This window comes from Lytechinus variegatus, chromosome 10 (genome assembly GCF_018143015.1).
Source record: "Lytechinus variegatus isolate NC3 chromosome 10, Lvar_3.0, whole genome shotgun sequence".
In the NCBI taxonomy this organism is placed as follows: domain Eukaryota; kingdom Metazoa; phylum Echinodermata; class Echinoidea; order Temnopleuroida; family Toxopneustidae; genus Lytechinus; species Lytechinus variegatus.
Window position 1 is genome coordinate 35,543,424 of NC_054749.1, and position 20,485 is coordinate 35,563,908.

The following is a 20,485-nucleotide window of genomic DNA, read 5'->3' on the forward strand; positions in this document are numbered from 1 at the left end:
AGTATTGCTCCAAGAAGATGAAGAAGGCATCGAAAAACCAGTGTGCTACTTCTCTAAGAAACTCAATCGGTTTCAAAAGAAGTATTCAACTATTGAAAAAGAGGCCCTGAGTCTCGTACTAGCCCTTCAGCAGTTTGAGGTGTATCTAACCAATGGAGAGATTACAGTCTATACAGACCACAATCCTCTTGTGTTTTTGGAGAAATTCAAAACAAAGAACCAAAGACTGTACAGATGGAGCCTAATGCTCCAACCATTCCCTTTGAAAATTGTACACATAAAGGGAAAGAATAATGTAATTGCTGATGCTCTATCAAGAGTATAAAAAGTGGAATTATTCATGATTTTGACCAAGTGTGTCATTTAAAGAAAACATTTTTGATGTTCATTTATTTTAACATGTTCATTAAGTACTATATCTTTGTACACGATAAATGTAAATGATTTATCAAGATGACTTTGAACAGTTAAAAGAAAAAAAATAATCATAAAGAAACCTTTACTACGGTAAAGCTTTCTTTTCTCCGGTGGGGGAGGTGTTACATATAAGAATAATTGTAGAAGAATTGTGAAAACAGTTACATTAATCTATTAGTTATTTCCCTTTAAGGATAGCCAAGAATTGTAAAGAACATTCAAGAATGTCTTTTTATTATGCAGGCCTTGCCTATTTAAAAGGCCAAGGAGTTGTATTGTTATTTCTGAATAGAGATTAGGAACAATAGGCTTAGCTATGTTATTGACACTCTTGATTTCAATGAGGTCATTCAAGAGTGTTCTGGATTTTGACTGCTCCTGAAAGGAGAAAGTTCTTTTGGAAGAAGGGACTAGAACCTTCTATGGTGGTGACATTTTTTTTAGAAGCTTCTAGATTAATTGAAACTTAGTATATATAGCTGCAGTTTCTTTAAGGACATTATCACATCAACACATCATATTAGATCACACCATCACATCATATGAGAGCAAGAGATCACATCACATCATATGAGATCACTTCACCAGATCAGATCAGAGTAGTTTATGCATCAATGAACTGTTTGCAGTTATTTTGAGAAATTATCAGTTCTCATCGAGATCATCAACATCATCAACCTGTTCAATGAACACGCTTCAACCCATGGATTGCTGAAATTGACTGTTAATCATCATCAACATCGTCTTCACGGACATTTCAACTCGTTGCAGTGACTCTTATTATTCATCGGACTTCAACATCAGTTTCATCATCGCCATCATTGTGAATTTTCGCCAGTCAACTGGGATATTTATCATTTGGATTAATATTTGGATATAGCATCATCACGTCGGGATTTTACATCGGACACTTCAAGAGATTTATGTAAGATCATTATTTGTTTTATTTATGTATAATTATCTCCTGTAATAAAAAAAGAGAAAATTAAAAATCAAATTTACTTGTTATTTGTTGCAGTATCGTAACAGATCAATGATTAAAATATGATCATAATTCTCACTGCTTAGTAGCTCGTCCAGTTATTATGTTCATCATCCCATTGCCTTTACAAACGCATATTAATAACTCTTACCCGACTACCGCGGCAAACACTCTTGAATTCCAATTCATTATAATCAACTTTCCACAGCAAGCTTGCCAATGCCTGTTCATACCGCCAATTCCTGAGGAAGAAATAGCAATAAAAGGTGTTAAATAATCATATACAAATGTCATTGCATTTAATATGGAAATGACTAAATAAACTTATCAAACTTTACAAATTTCACTCAGTCAAAAATATTTTCAGCAGGCTACATGTAGCTTCAATAACCTTTACTAAGTACATGTGAATAATTAAGATATTGGTTCAAGCACAATGAGGCTATTACAGTCCCTCATATAACTTGGTTTCAGAATCAAAAGAAACAAAAGGCAAAAAAAAGGAGCAATGAAAATGAGATGGGAGTAAACAAAAAAAAACTTTCAAGTTATATTATAAACATAATTTATCTTTGCAGTTTTGGCGAACATATCGATTTATTTCGAGATGTTATACGAACAGCTCTTATCGGTAACAGGCATCTTAAAACACGACGTTGATTATTTATTTTTACCTGTAAACGATGGTTGCTATGATTGCAGCGAGCAGTATAATTCCAGCAAGCACGCCACCTATGATATGAAGTGTATAGTTTGGTTTGCATCCAGTTCCGTCAAAACCACACACAGGCTCGGCTATGGGTGGACTACCTCCCTTCCATTGAATGTCGATGCCTTTATGTGCTGCATACACCTGTTAAACGGATGGGACAAACGATATAGAGGTTAAATGGGTACTTAAAATATATATATCTTGATAAAAAAAGTAAAATTCAAAAAGCTAACAGTTTCATGAAAATCTGATAACAAATAGCAAAGTTATTTAATTTTACAGTTTAGCAATATAATGTGATAGATAATACCTTGGTTGATGATTACATTGCATCCTCACTTTCCCCTTTTCTTATGTTTTTACATGAAATCCTAACTGCTTCATTTATTCATATATGGGTGAATAGTATATAAGTCCCTTGCAATAGAATAAGCTATAGTAATAAATATTTAAATCAGCTGTCATCCCGATTTCGGGAGTTCTTTGAATAAACCTAATTGCATATAATAAAATAAGTGGGAAAATGACATCAGTTTGATCATTGGGTATTCATGTAGAAATGCCTAGAACTGTTTCTCCAAAATCATGCAAACCTTTGAAATGCAATTTCCTTGTTATTCCTTGTCCGATTGTTTATCAAACTTGCAGCGTTTGGTTTTCTGTCTTTTCTTTATCTGTTCAAATCATTCTATTTTCAGCCTGGAGTACCCCTTAAAGGTAAGGTATCTCGCAGCCATTTAGCCTGAACCAAAATATTATGACCAACATGATGTTGTAAATTTTAATCAATAGTGAGCAATTCTTCCCCCTCCGATACCTCCCCGCCTAGCAGTAAAGATCTCTCCAGGGATTTAATTGGAGTAATTTTTCGTAGAACTTTAAAACATCCACCTAAATAAATATTATAGCTATCATTTTGAACTGAAAATATTGTAATACACATGTACCATCGTGTGCTTCCTGAAGGGCACTATTCTAATTTCATCTTTGTCATGGATATTTAATGCTTCTGAATTCTGTAATTCTTAATACGACTGTAGTTTTACCACACAAGACTGAACTTCGTTATTCATTGGCAACTATTTTTTTTCCATTATCGTGAAAAATTCCAATCGTTAAAATAATATGTTAAAAATGTGAAACTTTCATTCTGGAAACAATATATATCAACTCAAACAAACATTATATGAATATTTCTGGTTGAAAGTTGATCAATATGTGGTTTCATTTTATTTCCATGTCATTCATTTAAGCACGGGGCCTTGCTAAGCAAGCAGAATGTTCTTACACAGGACCGTTTATCATGTCAATACTTATTTCACATCGCACGTTCACATCGCTATCGTTACTCCTCTTTTCTTTTCTTTTTTTTACTCTGAAGACTGGTTCACAAGTTATCGATGCTAAGGTTTCTTTTATTATTTTATTATTAAAATACAAACACCATTGCGTGCAGTGGTGAGACTATTTCAATTCAAAGAGATAGATATATTTCAACTTCTTGTGAGACTTTTTGTAGGGGAGCTCAGTTTCATTTGTACTATAAAAAAGAGAGCACTCGCCCTAATTCTGACGTCGACCACAACCGATACTGTTGGCTGGTTTAATACATTAGTTGCCATGTGACTGTTAAACATTTTAAGGTCTGAATGTTGAATGTTGACTCACTAAACTATCCATATTTACTAAGAGACGACCAGAATTTACAAAGTGTTGGTGTGGAGTGAAATAAAAGGAATCGATAGATTGAGAAATAAAGGGGTGAGCATCAAAAAACGATTTCAACCCCGCTGCTCATATTTGTTTCGATGTCGCCCATAGCAATGCTTCTCAATGTTTCAAGGTATGTTTGTTCGTGTTATTAAAGATCACAAAGCCTTATTTCAAGTTTGAAACGCTGGATTTATTAGAACCATGATATAGGGGGCAACGTGATATCGTGTATAGAGGGGTAGAGTGGAGATAGAAAGAGGGAAATGGAGAGAGAGATAAAGGTGGGACGGCTGAGACCTATCCTCCAATTAGCCGCCTAAGAGTAATGCGGATAATTCAATAAAAATTGCGTTCATAAACTCCGAAAATAAGCCGCATTTTTTTTTACCTGCGCCCGTCCTGAAAAAGGCGGATAATCGCCATGACAACTGGACACGCCCCCTCCGATGCGGTTGTGTTGGAAAAGGGTGACCTTGTGACCTCACCATGGCAATTATCCGCATTATTTGGAAATGCGTTCATAAACTAAAAATCTTGTCCCGATGCTGCTATTATGCGGATAATAGCAGCATCAGAGTAATGCGGATAACTCTTGTCCTCCTCCAATTTTACGACCAAATTATGCTGCTATTAGCCGCCTAATTCATTTTAATGGGGTTTATGAAAGGGTAGATGCAGAAAGAAGTGTGGAGAAGTAGAAAATCAGATCGAGAAAAACAAAAAGAAAACAAACAAAGAATAGAGAGCAGAAGAGAGCAAGGAGGCGGAGTGATAAGTGTGTATGTGTGTGGGTGTGTGTGGGTGTGGGTGTGTGTGGATGGGTGTGTATGGGTCTTTACATTTTCAAATGCCCTGTGGAACTTTGAACGTCTCGACAAGACACATAATATTTCACTAACAACCACGTATTGTAGAAAACTTGTGATTGGCCTAGAAGATAATTCCACAATATGCAAATAAGTTATAATTGCTACACAAGGAGATGCAAAATGGAGACTCCATAAGGGTGATTCATAAGGATGTGTTATATCCCCAAAATGTCTCCACAGGAATAGGCTCTATTAGGTACTTAGCGCGCGTATGTGTGAGGGAGAGTGTGTGGGGTTGGATGTGTGTGAGTGAGAGAGAGGGAGATATAGGGGGTGGTAGAGGCCTAGAGGGTGAGAGAACGAGAGAAATCATGCATGTTCGCAAACAGGCATAGATCTTGTTTCTAGCCCGAAGTGCAAGAGTTACATCAAACGAGTCCGCAAATATTATGAAACAAAATCCATATTTGTAAGGCCATACCCATTCTTCAGTTACACTAAACGTGCCAAAGAATAACCATTCTCTATCCCACAGGCTCTCGAATCACCGATCCTCTCGTGCTTAAATGCTTGTCTCTTCATATGCACATATGTTTTAAAATATTTATACCGAATAACAAGTCCGGCTTCATAGGTTGTTTCGGGTGATTTTATTTGAAAATAAATGTGAAAACACCGCCGGTATTTTTAAAGAAAAACATATAAAATAGTAAACCACAATATAAATTAATGAGTTGAATCAATAGACAACAATTTACATTCACCTTCCGTTTTATTAATTAAAAGAAAGATTATCAGTTGATATCCTGTTTGTTCGTCTATATTGAAAACTATTCGCTGAAATATGTCAGTATTAACAACAGTTACAAGACCAAACCACTGAGAGGGACAAACAACCAACCTAATATACACCTTCCCACACTCACACCCACACACGCACACCCACTCGTAAACCAAACAGATAAAGGTGAACAATTTGGATTACACATGTCAGCTCTTCGATTCTTTAGTGAAAATGACGCGTTTAGACACAGGTTTCTTGCCATTTGATATATAAATACCAATCGTAACATAGCAAGAATAGATTGACTTTAACAGTTTATATACGTTAAGTTTGCACTCAGGCAGGTTATTATGGGTAAGGTGCATTGAAGGGTTAAACTGGAATAAGAGTAGAAGATGGTAAATTTGTTGATAAGGGCATGCATCCACCTTCCTTCGCATACTGTTTATTACCCTTACATTGCCCAATCCTTTACCTAACATCATTAAGGCCCATCTATCCTCATCGTAAGCATGTTTAGAGATGAAATGGCGCCAACCTTTGGGAAGGGTCGTTGGAAACGAGAAACAGGCGGGGATGATGGCATAGTTAAGGAGAACGCGAGCACGATATATGGAGACTGGCATTAGGAATGAATGAACCTTTAATGTTCTGAATAAAAAAAACTCTCTCAATTCAAGTAACAACAATGAAGACAGAAAAGAAAACGTGGGCGTGCATAGCGAGGTTTACTCAGAAAGAGGAGGTAAGTAATATTAAAATAATGATTGATGAAAAGAAAGGGGGAAGGAACAAGCAAAAATTGTGCATCAAAATATCAATATTTCGAGCATTAAATTGTCATGTTATGTTCATCAAAGAAAAAACAGAATGTAGTGTTAACAAAAACTTCGACCTAAATTAATGAAATCAGAACAAAAAAAGGGAAATGCGGGTGGGGGTGAAAGAAAAGAGAAAATTGGGGGAAATACAGGAACAAAGACCCTATCATAATGGATTTTACACATACAAACTTGTTAAGAATCATCACTTTGTTATATTTTCTGGTCCATTTATAGTTAAATAAATTTTCATAATCTCAGTTCATTTTTTACACATTAGAATCCTGATTGTGAATGTACAAGACACTCCCATTATACACCTACTTTATCATATTGATTCTTTAGTAAATCATGGAAGGCTTGAATGATAAATTCATGTCAATCCCATGCACCTATTAAATTGACGCCTTGGGTTTAATTTGCCAATCGTCGTCTGGATCTGTGCGGAGAAATCTCACAATTTTCAAGAAAACAAAACAAACGTAATTACCTATTCCTATATTTTTTTCCTTATAGAATATGACTTGCTTTGACTTACAGGGCCTCATGGAAGATCAATTTTTGTTGAATGAGCTACCCTGGTGAAATATTGAATAAATAAATAAATAAATAAATACTTACTATGGCTTCCTGATTTTCAATCGTTCAGGATAATTGCTTATTCTGGCCATTGCATAAGTCATTGAGGCGTACACAGCAAAAACTGTGGTGTTAACCGGTGTACATAGAGGACCACATCAGTTATTTTACACCGGTGTTAAATTTGTGGTGTTAGTTTTACACCTATAGGTGTTATTACAACACCTTTGGTTGTTACGTTTACACTCTTTGGTGTTATGTTCAATCTCTAGGGTGTAATTTTAACACCTCAGGATGTGGTCCTCTATTAACACCGATTGGTGTCAGTTTTAACACCACAGTATTTGTGTCGATTGGTGTCAGTTTTAACACCACAGTTCTTACAGTGTATGATGATTGGCTTGTTAGAATGCACATGACATCCAGACGGTTTTGAAGACAACACTAATGGCACTATACTCAAGGGAATATTCAAAATTTGGGGTAATTAACGGGTCTTTCCCCTCTCAACCCTTCCTAGCCTTAAGGACAAGTCCACCCCACAAAAACTTTATTTGAATAAAAAGAGAAAAATTCAACAAGCATAACGCTGAAAATTTCATCAAAATCGGATGCAAAATAAGAAAGTTATGGCATTTTAAAGTTTCGCTTATTTTCAACAAAGTAGTTATATGAACGAGCCATTCATGCCAGTTACATCCAAATGAGAGAGTTGATGACATCACTCACTCACTATTTCTTTTGTATTTTATTATATGAAATATGAAATATTTTTATTTTCTCGTCATTGTCATGTGAAATGAAGTTTCATTCCTCCATGAACACATGGAATTCCATTATTTGGATGTAACTGGCTATTCTGTTAAAAATAAGCGAAACTTTGAAATGTCTTAACTTTCTTATTTTACATCCGATTATGATGAAATTTTGAGCATTGTGCTTGTCTGATTTTTCTCTATTGATTCAAATCAACATTTCTTCAGGGTGAACTTGACCTTTAAGAAATCAAATGCAAGGTGACGACAAGACGCGTATTTAACATTGAACGTCCATGACGTTTTGCAAGTTGAATGTCCATTTCTAACGAGTTGGATTCCTGCTGATACTCAAGTTTTTCATCGTGTTCATAAACAACTTGATCAGGTTTACACTATCATAGCTCATTTTATATTTCATTCCGTGATTATCATTTCTAGGTAGACCATTTAAGACTCCTGCAGTCACATTACTTTGTATATAAAATACATTCGGAGATAGGCTGTTCCCAACCTTACACAGGTAATGTATACAGTTTTGAAATGCCCTCGTTTCCAAGGGACTAGGGATGTGTTCCATCAGCACAGTTTTAGTGTTTAGCTGTAATAATATGTTTGGCTTATCTGATTTTAAAAAAGACTGAGGGTAATCATTGCAGATGCAATGCACCATTTCATTCAACCATTTCCCCTGTCGACAATTGTCAAAAGAGATGAGAAAAAAGGCATCTGAAAATCAGGTTTACGGGGATTCAGTACTTACAGGAGAAGCACAACCAGGATTATTTATAAAAGCAAAAATTGTATCGAATGATAATATATCATTGGAGGTTATCAGATTTGTAAATGATAGCTAGCCCTGCTTGTGGAGTATTTCGCATGTGACATGGCAAAATATTTTATTCATATTTTATTTCTGCTTTTATCAAAACCAACTAGATGCCCGAGTCGTTTTCCACTATAATACGGGTAAAAAAAAACGTTTTGATAAGTATGCAGCGTATTCCTAAAGCATGTTAAGCTAGCTAATCCGTTATCACACAACTTTGAACTTTTTACCCATAGCGCTCAGAACGATAAAGATTTTTTTTTAATAGAATAATACATGTAGAGCAATGGCACAAAGGAAAATGATATTTCGACTAAAAAAAACACAGAATAGTAGTACATTGATTACTGGTTGCCATGGAATCTAGGTCTAGCTATTTACAGCCTTACCTAAAAAGTGTGATAAATCTTTATAGTACAAAGCCAACCGGAGAACATTGATAATTCATATTAATAGCCATCGATGCTGAAGGCATTATCTACGCGTCAAAAAGCAACCTGTCGGGGAACTCGGTCAAGGAATTGTGGCTATATTGTTTACGCTTAAGATGAGGAGATTCTTGCCACTTGCTAACGACATATATGTATACAAACAGAGATATATATACCGCCATTTCTCATTAAGCTGTACTTTCTGTCTAAACTTCTCCTGATGCCAAACGTGTATGGTCGTTACCAGGGTCAGATATAGACTCTCTGTGGCATTAAACCTTAATTCCGATGGCAGATGGTACGGTTTAACCTGTTTACGTATACAGCCAATCAGTAGAACATTGATAATCATAATCGCATGTTGTATATGGAACAAATAATCAAGGAAGCTCGTTTTTGCGCGGAATGTTTAGTCTGTTGAATCCATTTGCGATGGAGAAACGATGAGTAAATCAACAAGGTCATTCGGCGAAGGCAACAAGGCGAAACTGAAATGTTTGGCAATTGAAATTCAAGGAAGGGTGGAAATAATCTAAAATTGGCCATCAAGGAATAGTGAGGAAAGTCATGGACGGACCATTTTGTAAAATTACATTACTAGAACCCTTAAGCTATATCGATGAAATACAGATGTGATTAAATAAAATATTTGACCAATCTGAGTGATAGGTAGTTATGATATATTAAAGACAATCCGAATTACGCCTTGTATTACAAAGTGTTAATAGCAATATGATTAATAGGACAGGTGAAGGCACCTTCATTTTGTGATCAAAATTAAAAACAAATATTATTATTAAAAAAAAGACGGAAAATCTAACCAACAAAATATAATAGGAATAGGACAAGAACCGGGTGAAAAAAAATAAAACAAGGTTAATTGCGGATGTTGAGACGTTATCAAGTTAAAATAAAAGAACACGAGTAGGCAAAATAGCAATTGATTAAAAAACAATAAGATTTTCAGCAAATAAATTATTTTCTAATTGATATACACATTCGTAAAAATTCCACTTATCAATCGTTATATTTATAATTCCCCCTCGCCTATATAGAAACAGAGGCTTTTATTAAACAATTGCAATATGTCTACACAACAACAACCACAACAACCAATGGAGCGCTGAATAACGTTTAATTATAAACAAATGTCAAAATAAAAATAACCACTGTTCCCGTCACTCCCTTAGAATACATTTGGCGCAAAAAATGCACATGCAAATAAATGATTGAACTGCAATGTGGTGAGTTAGACCTAAATTTGGAATTTATTTCTTCGAAACATATGCTCTTAAAGGGCAGTAAATGGAAACAGTAATGTGAAACCAAAGTAGGTCGACGGCGAAGATTCATCTTGAAGGAAAGCGGAACCTAGCCTCACAATTAGAAGAGAACACAAAGACTTATAAGAATGATGTGGCTTTTGACTTTTTTCTACGAAATTCCTTAAGCATGAATGGCAAGCATATCGTCATTATTACTGCGATGTATCATAGCTCTACTTTTGGATGACCGGTGTAATATGGGAAATAACAAGATGATTATACTATCCTTTTAAATTATTAGGACCTGCTTTCAATGATTATTTCATAAATATAGAAGCTGAAACCGCCCTTGCTCTACCAAAACAATTAGAACATACGTTTTAGCTTTACAAAAATAACCATACGCGTCCAATTTGTACTTTGTCAACTTGCTTCCTCTGATATGATTGAGCGCATTCCACAAATTACATATTTCAGGTTCATCATACTTTTATAAATATCATAGTCGCGTAATCGATAAACTTGGGTTTCACTGAAATGAATGAATGGGATCTTCATCCTCATTTTTAATTTTAACCATCTTAAGAATCATCTTTCTTTTAATAGCTTTAAACGTTCCTTTTGATTATTTTTATTAAACTTGTACTCAGTGACTTAATATTATGCATGTATGTTCTCCACGACTTTGACTTTGTCGCCCCCCCCCCCCCCTCCTACTATCATGTATTCATTTTGAGGTCAACGCTCAACAAGGCAAATTGCTCCTTTTCGTTGACCCCTAATTAGACAAAAATCGTTTTCTTTGTCTTTCTCTTATGTTCAGTTATTTCCGTGTATTTACACGTTCATCATTTTTTACTTGTATATGTATTGACTTGTCTATGTTTTTTATGAAGAATGAAATAAAATCAATTCAATCATTAAAAAAAATTAAAGGAATTGCGACTGGTGTATTATCGAAATTCTTTCATCTTTACTAAAATTCCAAGTGGGATAAATTTAGATCCAAGTTGGATATGTGATGCTTAGAAGACATTGCTTACAGCGACCTAAATATTCGGTAAAAATTGTTTAATGACAGAAATGTCAAATAATTAACCTATTTTTGAAGAGAACCAGGAAGGTTTTACAAATTAATAAATTGGCAATCATGGAATTAAGACCACTTTTTATCAATAATTGATTTATTTAGCGATTTTTTTTTCTTATGTAAATAGAGGTACGAAGAATACCAAAATTATTTAAGCTTATGCCATGGACAGAAGAAGAATATTGAAATGTCAGTAGCTTTTGGAGCGATTAATGCAAGCGTCTAAATATGCCGATTTCAGGATCACTTGTCCACTTGAAGAAAACAGAAGAATACTACAGTCCTTGAGTGTTGAATTTTCGATTTCATTTTCTTTTTCGATGGAACCTTTGTTTTGTGCTTGTATATGGAATGAAATGTGCTTATATATTACAATAACTCACGTTTAGAATATAATACAGAACAATGCAGAAACAATACATGTTTTTATCACACAGATCTTCCCGACAAGAGATAGATTTCTTACACGCCAGCAGTTTAAAGAGCTTTCAAAAAATCTGAGTTTTACTTTGTGGTGAAGATCATACAATTGTTTGGTATAATAATAATAATAATAATAATAGGCATTTATATAGCGCCATCTATCTATAAATAATCTATTCCGAGTCGCGTTGTTATTATTATTATTACCCCGGCTTTAGCTCGAGCTGCCTCTCAGCGCTCATGCATTCAAGGAATTAATCCTACCGGGTACCCATTCACCTCACCTGGGTCGAGTGCAGCATAATGTGGATAAATTTCTTGCTGAAGGAAATTACGCCATGGCTGGGATTCGAACCCACGACCCTCTGTTTCAAAGTCAGAAGACTTATCCACTGGGCCACAACGCTCCACATGAATACAAAATGAATTCCCAAAGTGTTGAAAGTAAATTTACTCTACTTTAATCCCTTCTTCGAAAACGGCTGAGAAAGGAAACCCTCTTTTGAGCCAATCTATGTAGAACAAGATCATGTTATGTTTTCAGCGTATAGAAGTTTACAAGAATTAAAGATGGCTGTCATATTAGGTTGTAATATGTATTCGTATATCTGTACATGGATATAAGCTGCATTTACGTATACATTGCGTTGTCATGTTTTATTTTTATTGCTGTTAATCGTTATTATTATTATCATTGTTAAAATCATTGAAATATTTTTGTTTATGTTTTTTATTATATTGATTCAATAAAACACATTAAAAAAAAGCATGTTTTGGCTCTGTCAATTACAGACGGCTTTTATTATCAAGCCTCCTAAGAAAATACCGTTATTGCCTCATAAGGAGAATGGTTCTTGTTTGGTGCAGTTTAAACATATTCGAACTTTTCGCATTTACTACGGAGGAGCTCTCTACAACGCACCAATTCCTTTGAAAATGCAAGCCAAATCACAATGGAGAGCTGAGACGTTTTTTGTCGAAAGTTGGGGGACCGGGACAGCATCGGAATCTCTTGACTCTGGACAACAACATATTTGCCTTTGTTCGTCCGATCTGTGTCCCAGTCCACCAACTTCCGACTAAAGTATCATTGCGTTTTTAATTGCATTTTCAAAGGAATCGATGCGTCGTCAAGAATTTCCCCGTAGTACAATGCGAAACTACCTAGTCAAGCGGCGCCACGACACATGAAGGAGATCAATCACCTGATCATCGAGATCGTCTGGGGAATGGATAGGAAAAGTCCAGTGTTCAAGGTCATGCTACATACAGTAATATCATTGAAACCGAACTCATTCCGACCAATCGTACATGTATACCATTGGACATGTTGCACCGCAAAAACTGTGGTCTTAACCGGTGTACATAGAGGACCACACCGTCCAGTTATTTTACACCGGTGTTAAATTGGTGGTGTTAGTTTTACACCTATGGTTGTTACATTTACACTCTTTGGTGTTATGTTCAATCTCTAGGGTGTTATTTCAACACCTCAGGGTGTGGTCCTCTATTAACGCCAATTGGTGTCAGGTTTAACCCCACAGTTTTTACAGTGTGAAGAGTATAAACGTAATAGATTTGATTGGTCCGGAGTCGGACTGGCTCGTGAGACTGTACCTGTTTTAGACAGCATTCTCCATAATGCTGAAATGTATGACTTATATTTTAACTTTTAGTATTATGAAACTATTGAGAATATAATCTTTGTTTACTCCGAAAGAGCAATTTCATTATAATACCTCAGTCACATTTGCTCCACGGCGCGCCGGAGAGAAAATGTGACTGATGAATTGTCATTTTTATTCAACCCACCTATATCGTGTATACGTAGCTGGTACAAATATGTTAAAATGGTTTTATTTAACTCGACGACCTCCGTAGGGGAAATATAACTGCGTCATTACTATATATTGACACCATGGTGTAATGAGCCCAATGTTTTCAGAGAGCTAAACATGGCGCACAGGGGAATCTTTATAAGAAGCTGCAGCCAAGGAAACAGAGCAAGCAAAAATTACGAACTTTTTAGAACTGAATTTTGTGCTGAATTTTCAAAGAATATGCAAAAAAAAAAAAAATATTTCACCCTTCCCTTTATTTCCTACCCTGCATGTGAGGAAAAATTCCTGAATATTCTCGAACAAACGTTTAAAATATGTTGAAATACGGGAGAAAATGGTGTCCCTAACAGGGTCGAACAGGACGTGGGACACTAGTTGTGAAATACGTGACTGTCCCTTTAAGTACGGGGCGTCTGTTCACATAGGTTTACCCACTAAATTAGGAAAAATGAACCGCAATATTTCAAATCATATTTTAAGACAATGTTGTTGTTTTTTAAGCATTGTCACGTTAGCTTAAAAATGCAACATACGAGAGGGGCTAAGTGCGCAAATTCTTTTCATGTAGAGTAATTGAAACAAGATGCTACTGTATCTGAATGTATATTCGCCGCTGCTTTTTTGTAACATAATTTTCTTTTTATCTGATTTGATAATTAAAAATGATTAGAATTTGAGAAGAGGAGGCGTGTTTATTATAAGTGATTAATGGACTTAAAAATCCGATAAAGTGCAAACTTGAAGCCACACCACGAGCACAATTTAGCCGATATTGGCATCAAATTTCCAACACACCAACACATGCTATATTAAATTCTGACTTACCGTGGTACCATTTTTCTCCTGGAATATTGCGACCGGGTCAATAGTATAGCCGATTGAAGACTGGCTACTCTTCTGAATGGAGAAGACACTGACGTTAGCTATAGTGTCACCATCTTTATCAATGATTCGATTTACTCCAGTGATACCTAATAAAATGAAACGAGACAATACATCAATATAGCTATTATATTTTTTAATTAATTATATTGAGAACGTGTTTTGTGATGGATAGACAGATGCAATTATCGAATGTATTTTTTAAACACAAAATCGATTCAGATACTCGGTGCAAAAATTAAGTCAATATAATGACCCATTAATTCTTACAAAATGTACGAATAAATCGAGCATTTCAATAATGAATTGATGCGATAACAGATCTCATTACCTGCAAAATAATTGAAAATAAAATGACAAGAAGATGATTATGTTATTATCATTCATATCCATATATGTTAGATATTGCATAAAATGTCATTTTGAATTCATAAGTCAAACATGGCATATATCTTGCATTTCCTCTCAGATGAAAATAAAACCAGAACTGTAGAATACTACACGCCATACCAAGCCATTTCCTGGTCTTAGTGAAATTGGTCACAAAGTAGCGAGCAAGTGATTAATTATAAATGGACAAAATCAATTAGCCCACAGGTATAGAAGAACCTTTAGCGTAGGCCGGTTTATCTCTTGATCTAAAAAGCCTGAAATGGTCATTAAATAAGAGAGCTGGAGAAAATTTGGAAAAATGGAAAGAGAGGGGAGATAAAGAAAGAGAGATAGATAGGATAAAATGATGAAGAGGAAAAGGGCAGCAGAGTTAAAGCATGTCTAACGATTTCACAACGGGTCATCAATGTGATTCAAACCAGAGTATCATCTAACAGTAAGATCTACGTGAGATTTTTCAACTGTTGATTCCATGGGAAATTTCATTTTATTATCATTATTTATGTAGCACCACACAGCAAAAACTTTGGTGTTAACCGGTGTACATAGAGGACCACACCAGTTATTTTACACCGGTGTTAAATTGGTTGTGTTAGTTTTACACCTTTAGGTGTTATTTCAACACATATGGCTGTTACATTTACACTCTTTGGTGTTATGTTCAATCTCTAGGGTGTTATTTTAACACCTCAGGGTGTGTTCCTCTATTAACACCAATTGGTGTCAGTTTTAACACCATAGTTTTTACAGTGTATATCCCATTTTTAAAATCTTTTTCATACCGTTCCCCTGCATTTTCTTAATATCACACGCCACTATCGTATTTCAGCATCCATCAGTATGATTATGGTCACATTTACTAGAATGACCGGTATCGATTAAAACTTTCAAAACTCCAATCACATACCATATCACATACCATAGATCGTTTTGTAACAGGTGTATTGTCGTGACTGTAGTATCAGTGGATTCTAAGCGTTCCTATAATGCGTTCGATTCATTCATGGTCTACCAAAGACCTGTTATACATGGACCTTAATTATTGGGTTAATGCATTCAATGTCTTGTCCATGTCAAATGATGTCTCAATACCATTCCGCTCGCGTTTGATCTTATGAGATGATCATTGCCAACACCTTTATTTGGACCTTCGGAATGGAGTGTATCTAGGCTAGTCGCGGCAGCCGACATGTATTATGGGTACTTGCTATCGTTGTCAGATGTTGTAGTACTGGAAATCAGCCTCGTGTAAGTTAATATCCTCTTATTCAACACCTTGGGGTTTATTAGGGATTCATTTAATACAATGAGACCGAGAATTCATTTCCCGGTGGCTTTTTAACTTCATTCAGCTGTAAAGAATGCCATGCAGGTGCACTAATAAAAATGTACATTCCTAAACAAAGGTAACAGTCTACGAGGTTTTATATATCAGCACAGGTTGCCATTTAAAAAGAACCTGCATGTTTGAACCACATATTCTACATCTACTGCTATAGCTCTATTTGCAAGAGCAAATTACAACATGGGAACAAAATAATGATAAAAATAAAAGTCATTACCAACAAGAGGAACAAAAATATATCATCATTTCGATATTCAATTTTCTGACAAGATGTGAGATGTTTTCATCATGGTGGAAGGCGAATGTCATAATTTATATTTGCTCTATTTTTATCAAGTACATCGTTGAACTAGATGGTATCTATCTGCATTAATAAAGTTGGATATGGCAATCCCGAATGATAGGACATTTACCTCTTTGAGATTACATCTAGATCTGTTTGCCACTATTCCTCAGGGGTCAGGGCATCTTTAAAGCCAGCATGAAGGTGAGTATGGGTCCAATGTCGAAGCGGAGACACCAAATACCCCATCTGACCAAAGTGATACCCCCATTTCCTTAGGGCTTTACCATCCGATTCAATTACTTCTATACTTCACTTTGCGGATGATGTGCACGGTGGGGTGAGAAATATGAATATCGACGCGTGAAAAATCCGGGGTAGTTAAGATACGCTTCCGGGCGTAATCCCATTAAAAGACAGTGCACCATGTACGGGGGAATTTCTTTGTACTGCCAGGGCAGCTCTGGAGAACCGCTAATTTAAGAAGTATTGTGATAGCCTCTAAACTGGTGCTAAACTCGGTAAAAATAAGTAGGTAAAATAATAATAATTTCATATAATTAGTTTATCCACATGTATAAACTATGTTCCAAACGGACCTTGCATAATATGATAAATAATAACTTCACTTTTCCATTCTACGGTAAAATGCTGAGCGCCTGGCTAAACGGAAAGAGGTACCATTCCTCATATTTTAGTACGATTTAAAGCTTCTAATAGGTATGATACGGCAAAGGCTTGAACCCGTGACTTCCCGTTCATGACGTGGGCTCTCAATTGATCCGGTGAAACTGTTTCCTGCTAATCTTGAGCAACCAATTGGCAATAGCTCAGCCCCTAAAGGACAATGATGGTTATACGAGTTATGACATGTGGTGGGGAAGCACATAAATCAAGTAAATTCGGTTTATAAAAAACAAACCTCGCTTTACTGTCTTATGAAAAGCAAATATATGCATGGTCTAAATGGGTGATATCTCAAATGAACGATAATTAACCATTCAATCTTAGTATAATAAGAAATCTTCGATGAGGAAGAGGATAGAGTCTCAAGAAATGATCAATGGATCAACAATTGAAAAACTAACCTTCCTTCCCAGTCTTCTTCTGCATTCGGCAAAGGAACAAATAAAGTTTACAGAAGGATCACATGAAAAAACTTCAATCAAGCGGACAGTTCAATTTTGTTAACATCAAACCCTCCTTCCACGCCTCTAGTCGGAGCGTTGAAGCAAACAGAATTACTCAAAAAGTCAGATTACATCACATCGAGAGTCCAATTTTGTGGACATCAGGTTTCTTTTTCTCTCTACTCTGAGAGAGTATGGTAGTAAGGGTCCGCTAAAAGATCACATCAAACAAATAACTCAATTTTGTTCAGATGAACATCTCAAAGACGTGTCAGTCTAGACGTCGTCAGCAAACATTCACGGGCGATGAACTTCATTTGATTAAAGGGTGATAAAACAACCCTATACGATTCATGTGACTCTATCATGTCTATTAAGGATTGGTGGACATGATTCACCCAAGAAGCTGTAAGTCAAGAAATAAAGGCAGGAGATCTGATGTTCTTACTTAACTTCCTCTACCATGACATAGCCAGATCCTTACGATGTGACACGTAAGCCATACTCAAAAGCGTATCATTGACAGTCACAATCTTCTAATTTGTCCTAGTTTATTCCATAACACCCTCAACCGTTTCCGTTTCTTTAGAAGACACTCCATTCCTCTCCGGTATACTCCCCCTCTCCCACCCCCTCTCTATCTCTGTCTGTCTCTGTCGCTCTCCCTCTCTCTCCTTTTATCTGTTATTACATTTTCCTTGTCGTTGTAAAGGGGGGGGGGCATCTCCTAACGCCCTTAAGCTACACCACTGGTTTCAAGCAGACAGGAGATGGCCTATTGCAGACGACACATATTTTACCCGCCCAATTAAGTGAATTGCCTAATTTGATAGACGACATGTCCGATTTGTTCTTATGCATGGTCCAACCCACACACACCGAAAGCTTGATAAGGTGGGTAACGGCAGAACAAAGATCGATAAGTATATCTAATACAACAATTACAACCAAATTGTACATTGGAATATGATCGACAAAATATAGACTTCCGTAAAACAATTTTCCAAATAAAAATCGGATTATCAGAGTCAAATGGCAAGTTTGGCTCTCTGGTAAAGCTTTAAGTGGGTTTGATTCGTTGATGGAATCATGTCCCTATGGGGTCTAAAGATACGGCGTCTATTCCGTCGCAAGAAGAACATATTCCGAAATAAAAGCCCTGATGGGAGTTGGTGAATCTTGGGTTTGTGACATTGATGACTTTCACGATAGACACATTTCATCCACGAATCACTTTCCAAATTGGACGAAAGATATGGGCATTTTTTCATTTCCTTTAAAGCCCTATCACGCTGAATGGTACATATATTGTCACATAATTTTATTGTTTGCACATAGTCGTGACAATATTATTTTGTATACGATGGATTTAGTGCCTGGGATTTTTTTTTTCAAAAACAGAAATGTGTTATGACTACGATATTGACTTCTTCTCTTCGCTTATTTTGTGGTCGGTAATAAAAGATCTAAAATCTGTGAAGTGCCAGGAAGTTTTCACGGCTGGGGCATTGATAGATGATAGACGTCATAATGTAATAAATTGATATCCTTGTTTCGGCAGAATGATGTAGCTGTTATCGACATTCTAATAAATTCTAGTCTTAAAAACTAAGTCCTGATTATCAGATTCATTGAAAGAAATGATGTATATCAACCAAGCTCAAAATGAAATCTATACATTGAAAAAAATCAAAATAAGACATAAACATATGGACGAAACATACAGCTATGGATAAAAATGAAGATGTCCTTACAGGTAATGTAATGTAGACAATTTTACGACCTAATATAAATAATTTAGAAATGACAGACAGGAAATTCTAGTTACTTTTGAAATGGTTATTCGTGGTTAATGTTTGACGTAAAATAGTGTCAATTGCTATCGGCATTAGATATGAACATAGGAGTATCACTGCTTGTAAAAAAAACTTCCAGTTGCATACCAAAAATTAATCGACACAAGACAGAAAAAAAATGAAGTTTGACTGTACTAAATCCTGATATGCGCTCACTGCACAGTATCGATGAAACTTCCAAGCAGTCCATAAAATACTTGGGCCAAATGAATTATTGTGTATTGCTTTCTATCTACATGTAACTAATCGATTTTTTTATAACATGAAGAAGAATAATCAATTGTAGAGATGAGCCAATTTTCATTCTTTTTGTTGTTTTTTCTGACCAAATTACCATTTTTGCTATTTACAGAGAACCTTCCTTGGTGACCTTCTGTTGGTGTTGGGGTGGATGGATGGTCACAAAGAACGTGATTTCAATGAAAATGAAATAGAACACTCCTCTATGAGTGAATAGAAGATATCCAAACTCTAGATATATTCCTCCTCCGTCCCAGCAGTGATCGTTATAAACCATTATCCCAATCCATCTAAATCATTGCAGCAGACATGACACTTGATCATTCCATGTCAATTCGTTTGCTTGCAGATGTACAATTACAATCTGGAAAAAGACAAACTGCAGGCAGGCAACATTCGATGCATTATTGAATCATGAAGTGTGACATGTCTGTTTCCGACATCAATCGCTAGATCGAAAACACTTGCTGTAAAAAGTGGTGGAGCACTTTTGAGTATGAGGATGGGTGGAATCACAGAGGACAGGGGGATCTGTCAACATTTTGGAGAATTATGGCAAAGTGCGTTATCACGGCCTGAAGATATCAGTGGATTATAGAGAAGACACTCTTCTGTAAAACTTTCCACTTTTTCCGTATTGTTCTGGCACTGTAGTCCAAGATCTTCGTCAGTGGATGAGAGTGTACACATCATTCTTTATATTCAATTTCAAATTGTTTCGGCCTTAGTCGTTTGTGTCATGTAGATGTTAGGTTTTCCTCTGATCAAATAAAGACCCTTAATCCTATAATAAAGTCCGGTAATGCTCATGTAAAGACAACCTTGAGTGTACTTAAATGTATTGCCCCCTCCCCCCACAAGCGTGGACAATTATTCCAAGCATATAGGGTAATTACGTGATGCTT

The 20,485-nt window shown here is 35.9% G+C and overlaps 1 protein-coding gene across 1 annotated transcript in view; it reads right to left on the minus strand.

The window, feature by feature from the left end:
* The window catches only part of LOC121422964 (speract receptor-like), a 49,969-nt gene that overhangs the window by 17,002 nt on the left and 12,482 nt on the right, over positions 1 to 20,485 (minus strand). The window contains exons 6-8 of the mRNA XM_041618213.1: positions 14,277 to 14,422; positions 2,074 to 2,252; positions 1,551 to 1,641 (exon numbers count right to left, since the gene is read on the minus strand). Of these exons, the coding sequence (XP_041474147.1) occupies positions 1,551 to 1,641; positions 2,074 to 2,252; positions 14,277 to 14,422 (416 nt within the window). The remainder of the gene's footprint in view (positions 1 to 1,550; positions 1,642 to 2,073; positions 2,253 to 14,276; positions 14,423 to 20,485) is intronic.